The sequence below is a fragment of the Siphateles boraxobius genome, unplaced genomic scaffold (genome assembly GCF_051911475.1).
Source record: "Siphateles boraxobius isolate OS27281-9 unplaced genomic scaffold, OSU_SipBor_1 111, whole genome shotgun sequence".
NCBI lineage: Eukaryota > Metazoa > Chordata > Actinopteri > Cypriniformes > Leuciscidae > Siphateles > Siphateles boraxobius.
In genome coordinates, this window is record NW_027508713.1 from 1,824,604 (window position 1) to 1,833,177 (window position 8,574).

General features: G+C 35.7%; 1 protein-coding gene across 1 annotated transcript; it reads left to right on the forward strand.

Annotated features, from left to right (window-relative positions):
- Nucleotides 1-2,602: 2,602 nt before the first annotated feature.
- On the forward strand, nt 2,603-8,308 carry LOC143706493 (uncharacterized). The gene is made up of 2 exons (XM_077198448.1): nt 2,603-3,160; nt 3,539-8,308. Exons 1-2 carry the CDS (start codon nt 2,653-2,655, stop codon nt 3,964-3,966), a joined length of 936 nt encoding a protein of 311 aa, XP_077054563.1. The 5' UTR covers nt 2,603-2,652; the 3' UTR covers nt 3,967-8,308.
- Nucleotides 8,309-8,574: the final 266 nt, after the last annotated feature.

Here is an 8,574-nt window from a genome sequence, read left to right on the forward strand (position 1 = left end):
TGAGAAGAGAAAGTTGAGAGACGCAAGACCCAACACTCTGGATGAGCTTAAGGCCGCTATCGAAGCATCCTGGGCCTCCATAACACCTCAGCAGTGCCACAGGCTGATTGCCTCCATGCCACGCCACATTGAAGCAGTCATTTCTGCAAAAGGATTCCCGACCAAGTATTGACTATTGAGTGCATAGCTGAACATAATTATTTGAAGGTTGACTTTTTTTTTTTTTGTATTAAAAACACTTATTTTATTGGTCGGATGAAATATGCTAATTTTTTGAGACAGGAATTTTGGATTTTCATGAGCTGTATGCCAAAATCATCAGTATTAAAACAATAAAAGACCAGAAATATTTCAGTTGGTGTGCAATGAATCTAAAATATATGAAAGTTTAATTTTTATCATTACATTATGGAAAATAATTAACTTTATCACAATATGCTAATATTTTGAGAAGGACCTGTAAATGACTGATTACTGCCGTCTCTTGTTAAGCCGATTGTTTTTTTATATTGTAATGTCAATATTTTAAAGAATTTTTAGGAATGTACATAGGCTAAAATAATTTTAACACAGTATTTCAGTATTATTTGGGAAGTCTGTGTGTAATAAGCAGGATAAAGTCACTCACTGTCTCATTTTGTAGACTTTAATGTAAAGTCAACGGCCTGACATTTTAAACTTCACCAATCAAATCCAAAACATTCAATGACCAACAACAGATCCATAAAGGATAAAGCAAATAATTAATTGAAGGATCTGAGGATTCTTAATAGTGTTACTTCAAGAGAGCAACCATACATCTGTTGTGTTTTCTTTAATATATGATTTGATTTTATAATCATTATAATAATATATGTAGTTGTAATTTGATGTATACCATACATATTATTCATATTATACATATTATTTGTTTGTAATTTTTATACTTTATATAACTTATTTCCTTTCAATTGTTGTTTAATCTTATGATTGTGTGGTTTTAAGGGATGTTTGTCTTCAAGAGTAAGAGATAAACTGTCTCCATTTCAAGGTTTTTAATGTCACAGGATGATGTTGAAGTCTTAGGCAGCTGTAAACATTTGTGAAATTTGGCACACTGATAAAGGACAGTCTAAACATTAAGCACAGTAGTTTTGGAGTCTCTAACTCAGTCTCACAAGCGCCAACAAAGTTTATCTCATGTTTATGAAAATACCTTTTTACATTTTCTTTCATGACATTTTTTGAACTCCTTATAGACTGTTCACAAAAATCAAACCAGATCATCTTCAGAAAAAAGAAAAAAAAACTTTCAGGCTAATAGAAGAGTTTATAGAATAGAATATAGAATAGAATAGAGTTTTGAGTACCAGACAAGACTTGCTGTTAACAGGTTTTACTGGTTTCGAAACAGATCTTTTTTTGACAGGATTCAGATCTGGGGCCGTATTCACAAAGCATTCTATCTTACCACTAGGAGTGCTCCTAAATCGCACTAAAATATTTTAGCTAGGAGTTTTCTCTTAAAAGTTATTCACAACGCCTTTCAGACCTACTCTTAGTAAAGAAAAATTACAACTCCTAAACTAAGAGTGAGTCTTCGTTGCTATGGATGACGTCATTACTCATGCACGAGCTTGACTGAAGTGACCACCTTGATTGGCTGATGATTGTAACGCGGGAATGATTCCAAACACCTCCCCTATGATGATGAGTGACAGGTGACAGGTCTGAGAATGCGTGCGCTACACAAGTAGTGCGAAGGACGGAAGATGATGAATAACTGAATAAATAGCCTAAATGAATAAAGAGTAAGGAAAAACAAATAGCCTAGTAGCCTAATGAAACATATGGATTGATGCAATATCTTTGCAACATTCTTGAATTAATCTGTCACTATATGCCTCTGCCTACGTTTGCAAAGAGAAGAACATTTTAATTTGATTCACAATGAAATGTTACAATTAGTTTACATGCAGTGAGTAGTTTTGGTTGTTGTTGGTGGCGTTGTTGCATCCCTAGTTATGCCTACAATGCAAAATTGTTCCCTCGTGATTGGAAGCTCCTGTAGCCGCCGCATACGCATTTCAAAACATCGCAACGTGAAATGCCACAAAAAGCGGTTTGTGAATAGGTCTTAGTGAGTTAGGAGTCCTCTCGACTTCTTTTAAGCTGTCCCAGACTTAGGTGCTACTTTTAGGGCTAAAATGCTTCGTGAATTACTCTTAGTCAAAAAAATTAGGAGTCCTAAAGTTACGAGTGACACGCCCATTATTTTTAGGAGTTGCTCCTAAATTCGCCAGTTAGGAGCTACTTTTAGCCTTAAAATGTGTTGTGAATACGGCCCCAGATGTGTTTGACATGTAAATCCATCCGATCTAACAAAATGCTTAGCAATGCAATGAAATAAAAATAAGCTGTAAATGGAGACTTTAAGATATATGTCTAAATGCTCCAATTCTGTGTATAATGTAAAAAAGGCAAAAGCTTTTTTTTTTATCTGTATTCAATTGAAATATAGTTCAATTGCTGTCCTTAATTCACAATTTAAATACTGGTCAAATGTTTGCAATTCAAGTATAGTTTTATTGCATATACACAGTATATACACTATATACACACACATTTAAAGTAAGCATATTTCTATGAAACTCTTATCTTGTATTTTAATAGATGCCTATATATTCCTCTCTCCTCCTAAGGTACAGGACCATGATGGAAACATTAAATGAATTATACCAGCTGAGAGACTCAGGGTTTGGACGACCCCGGCCCAGACACGGACTCAGTCTCCTCTACTGGTTTGCCAAAGACTGTGTTTCTTTTGGCAATGACAATGTCATGCTCTCTGAATGTGACCCAGCCGATGGAGATTTCGGTTTTCACTATTTTGAGAACAGATATGACGAATATGGGGATAAACTTCTCCCAGACATAGATTTCCCTTACTATGTGGTTGGAAATCTAAATTCACCAGGAGCTGAAGAACTTCCTAAATACGTCTCAAAAGACAACTCTACTGGCCAGCACAACAGCAACATAGACCGCATCATTGTCAGTCTCTACGATGAGGAGGAGTTTCATAGAGTTTATGCAACTCAACACCACGACCGCTCAAACTACGATCCAAACGCCACTTACCGGATCTCCAGAGGCCTTCTCATGATCATCAAGAGGATGTGTTTAGATACGTTTCTGGAGAAGATGGATTATAATACATATATAGAGCCTTTCTTACCAACACCTGTCTTCAATTACAGCCCTCCAACTACAAACACAGTCAGACCAAATTTCACCGCGGTCACTCCATCATCCAGTGATTCAGATGACAGTGAGCCTCCTGAAACACAGAGAAATTACACCAAAACACAGATAGATGAGGACAAGACAGGTGTTTACACATACATACAGCCTTTCTTACCAACACCTGTCGTCAATTACAGACCTCAAACTACAAGTAGAGCAACTCCTCCATCATCCAGTGATCCAGCACACAAACAGCCTCCTTCAGCACAGAACAATGACATCAAAAACCAGATAAATGACAACAAGAAAACAGGTTATTACACATACATACAGCCTGTCTTACCAAAACCTGTCGTCAATTACAAACCTCAAACTACAAGTACAGTTAGTCCAGGATTCACTGCAACTCCTCCATCATCCAGTGATCCAGCACACAAACAGCCTCCTTCAGCACAGAACAATTACATCAAAATCCAGATAAATGACAACGAGAAGACAGGTTATTACACATACATACGGCCTGTCTTACCGAAACCTGTCGTCAATTACAAGCCTCAAACTACAAACAAAATCAGTCCAGAATTCACTGTATCATCCAGTGATCCAGCACACAATGAGCCTCCTGCAACACAGAACATCAACACCAACATCCAAATAGATGATGACACCTCTCCACAACAGCACTCAGACATTTTACCCAAGAAGAAGGGATTTTTCGAAAGATTCTGCACCATACTTTAAAACGGACTATTATATGCAGCTGCACTCAAATGCAAGCAAGCAAGCAAGGAAATTTTATTTATATAGCACTTTTCCAAACAAATCAATGCAGTTCAAAGTGCTTTACAGGCACAAACATTTAAACAAATACAGGTAAAATACAAAAATAAAATAAAAATGTATAAAAATGTATTAAAATAATAAAACAACATTAAATTACAAACATTATGTAATATTATAGGAAGGCCAGACTAAAGAGATATGTTTTTAATTTAGACTTAAAATTATTTATATTTTCAGCACGTCTTACTTCTTCTGGAAGGTTATTCCAGAGACGAGGAGCGTAGCGACTAAAAGCAGCATTAGCAAATCTTTTAGTTCTACTGTGTGGTACTGTTAAAAGTAAAGAATCCGAGGATCTGAGAATCCTTACAGGTTCATATACTGTAAGCATTTTTAAAAGATAGTCTGGAGCAAGTCCATGTAGTGCCTTAAAAAACTAATAAAAGGTTTTTAAAATCAACACGAAAACTAACAGGTAGCCAATGTAATGATTTTAGTATAGTTGTAATGTGTTCTCTCTTCTTGGTCTTTGTCAATACTCGAGCAGCAGAGTTTTGTATTAATTGTAGTTGATTAATTGTAGTCTTTGGTAGACCAGAGAGGAGGGCATTACAATAGTCAAGCCTGCTAGTTATAAATGTATGCATACATTTTTCTGTATTGTGCATAGAAAGGAATGGTCTTATTTTAGCAATATTCTTTAAATGATAAAATGCTATTTTAGTAATAGTATAGACATGCACTTTAAAATTAAAATCAGAGTCAAAGACAACACCTAAATTGTTTGCAATTTTGCTTGGATTTAATCCCAGGATATTTAGTTTAGGGGTTATTTTTTCTCTCTGTGCTTTTGATCCAATTATCAAAACTTCTGTTTTATCTTTGTTGAGTTGTAAGAAATGTTGCGATATCCAGTCATTTATGTCTTGGATGCAATTTGAAAGTGAATCAATTTGCTCAGTGTCATCCGGCGATTCGGCTACGATAGATTTTTATTTTTCGAATCTTGTAACCCTGAACAAGAAAAATCCTAAAGTCCTGTTTGATACCATATCTAAGATTGTCTCTCCCCTTGCTTCTCAAGTGCCTGTGCACTCAAAGTCTGACTGTAATAGGTTTTTACAGGTTTTTGTAAATAAAGTGCAAGATATTAGAGCTACTATAAATCCATTTCTTGAGACCATATCCTGTGGTTTAGCTGCCTCATACTCTTGGGATACTTTTTCACCTGTCAATGGAGAGGATTTTAAGGGCTTATTGAGTAAAGTTAAACCATCTTCAAGTCCGCTTGATGTATTGCCGACTTCATTGCTGTTAAAAGTGTTTGATTTAGTTGGTCCGTATGTTTTCAGACTGATTAACCAATCACTTTTATCTGGTTCCGTGCCTACCAATTTTAAACAAGCAGTTGTCAGCCCCATACTAAAGAAACCAAATCTGGATTCTTTTGAACCAACTAACTACAGGCCTATATCTAAATTGCCTTTTCTATCTAAAATTCTCGAGAAGGTGGTGGCGGGGCAGCTGACTTAATTTCTAGAAGGAAAAAATGTTTATGATGAATTTCAGTCAGGTTTTCGCACTTATCGTCGGCATTTGATACATTGGATCATGGAGTTCTGATAAATCGTCTACGTAATGAAATGTGATTTTCTGGGTCTGTTCTAAAATGGTTCACTTCATACTTGAGTGATAGATCATTTTGTGTGTTTGTAAACAACATTTTGTCAGACATGACCCCGCTTTCATATGGAGTTCCTCAGGGCTCGATTTTAGGTCCAATTTTGTTTTTATTGCATATTAGCCCTCTTAGTGAAATAATTCGTAATTTTAATAATGCGTCTTATCACTTTTATGCTGATGATATTCAGCTGTATTGCTCTTTCAAGGAGTCAGAGTTAGGTAAATTAACCGATTTATTAGAATACCTGTCGTGCATTAAGACCTGATTATATAATAATTATTTACAACTGAATACAAAAAAGACTGAAACGTTGATCATTTCTCCAGAACAAAAACGACCCCAAATTAAACAACAACTCTGTTCCTTGGACTCGTCCGTCCAGATGAGTCTGAGAAACCTGGGTGTTTTGTTCGACCAATCGATGTCTCTGGATGGTCATTATAGACAGATGGTCAGAAATTGCTTTTTTCATTAGAGAAATATCTCTAAACTGAGATCTATACTACCTAAAGCTACCATGGAATTGATCATTCACGCTTTTATCACTTCACGGCTAGATTATTGTAATTCTCTTTTTACCTGTTTTAACAAATTTTCTCTGAGCCGTCTCCAACTGGTGCAAAACGCAGCAGCCAGGCTAATAACAGGAACCAACAGAACGGCACACATTACTCCAATCTTAGTTAATCTCCACTGGCTTCCAGTAAAATATAGAATTGAGTTTAAAATTTTAGTCTTAACTTTTAGAGCACTACATGGACAGGCACCCCAATATTTTGCTAACATGCTGACCTCTTATTCTTCCGGCCGCACTCTTCGTTCTTCAGGTCAAAACCTCCCGTTGGTCCCCAAAACACGCCTTAAAACTCGGGGAGACTGCTCATTTCATGCAGTCGCTCCCAAACTGTGGAATGCCCTGCCCTCGTCGTGTGGCCGATTCTGGTTTTTTTTTTGGTTTTTTTAAACAGCTAAAGACAGTACTATTCAGACAAGCTTTCAGTTGACTGAGCTATTATGTTAGTATGTTTTCTGTATGATGTGTTTTAATTGTTACTATTTGTTACACTTGCTATTTAAAGCACTTTGTGATTTTATCTGTGATAGGTGCTATATAAATAACATTTACTTACTTACATATAACTAAAACTAAAAATATATACAGCCAAGAGGTAACATGTATAGATTAAAAAGTAGTGGTCCTAAAATTGATCCCTGAGGGACTCCACACCGTACCTCATAATGTTCAGACAAGGTATTATTAATAGATACTACAAATGTTCTTCCGCTAAGATATGATGAAAACCAGTTTAAACAGTTTCAGATAGGCCAACATACTCACGTAATCTATTTAAGAGAATCTGGTGATCCACTGTATCAAACGCAGCGCTCAAGTCAAGCAGCACCAGAACTGAAGGCCAATTTCTATCTAAGTTTATTCTTATGTCGTTTCCTACTTTAATAAGAGCGGTCTCTGTGCTATGATGTTTTCTAAAAACCAGACTGAAACATGTCTAATTTTGAATGTGTATTTAAAAATGTGCTTAACTGATTAAATACAATTTTTCTCTAATATTTTACTCAAAAATGCGAGATTTGAAATGGGTCTATAATTACTAGGAGTTGAAATATCTGAATTCCCTTTTTTATGTACAGGTTTCACTAGGGCCAATTTAAGATCACACGGAAAAATGCCAAGTTGTAGTGAGTGATTTACTATCTCAAGGATATCATTAGATATTGAATTAGAAATAGATTTAAAAAGAGAGGTAGGAATTGGATCAAGAGAACAAGTGGATGGTTTCAGTTCTGTTACTACCTTTCTTAGGGTCTCAACATCAACCAAAATAAACCTTTCCATTTGGATAGTATTATAAGCGCTAGGTAAATACTCCTGGGAAATACATACGATTCTTTACCACAGAATGTGCATTGCCGTGATTTTTGTTCAACTCACTGGACAATTTCATATTTCCCTTGCCTACAAAGACAGAAACAAAAAACACTTTATCATAATTTTTTATCAAGACCGATGGGAAATTTGAATTAGATCTCCTCAGAACAGCTGACATTTTTTTGTGAGCTTTAATCACCATTATTTTTCACCATATAAAAAAAAAGTGTGAAAACTCAACATTCACAAACTGATGATTAATGATTTTCTTCCTGGTTTTGGAGGCTCTGTGTGATCACTGGTACTGGAAACACTGGAAACAACTTTTGGCACAGAATTTCATGCATTCAAAAGCAGCTGGATGAAGCACAGCAGAAAAGCACAGAACTGCTGTTAACGTGACATAACAACATACAAATGTAACTGGCATTGAATTTGTCCTGTTTTTGCAAAGACGTCGGTCTAGTAGCCCTACATGTCTACATACACTTACAATTAAACAGCAGAACTGACGAGTATGTTAAATGTTTAACTAACAGCATCCTGAGTTCTGCTTGAGCACATTTTGCCTTTTTAAATGCAAGATTAATAAATGCTTACTAGGTACTAAGATTAACAAACCATACCTTATTGTAAAGCTTAACAGAAAATTCTCAGTTTTGAACAAATATTTTAGTGGCAAGAAGTTTTATTCGAGAAAACTGCAAAGATACTCAAATGACAATCACAAACACTCTCTATGATGAAGAAATGTAGGCAAGACAGACAAAAAAGCAACAGTTTCATAATAAACACAAGTTAGCTCGATTATATTAAATAAAATGTTTGTATGTTTGCATAAAGATTAATCACTGCGATAGATATTGCTGAGCGAACTGAATTCAATGCAATGAAATGACTGTAAAACCGGGCCTGGTGTTACAGTTGTGCACATGTCACAAGAACAGACTGGAGAAAGTTGTTGTATGACACAATTTTAAATACTGTATTG

What these genes read in the sequence shown, in the direction of transcription:
- LOC143706493 (XM_077198448.1), top strand. Translation starts at nt 2,653, where the DNA reads ATGCCTATATATTCCTCTCTCCTCCTAAGGTACAGGACCATGATGGAA. An exon ending in CATGATCATCAAGAGGATGT is followed by an intron (nt 3,161 to 3,538) that starts GTTTAGATACGT and finishes ACAAGAAAACAG; the next exon opens with GTTATTACACATACATACAG.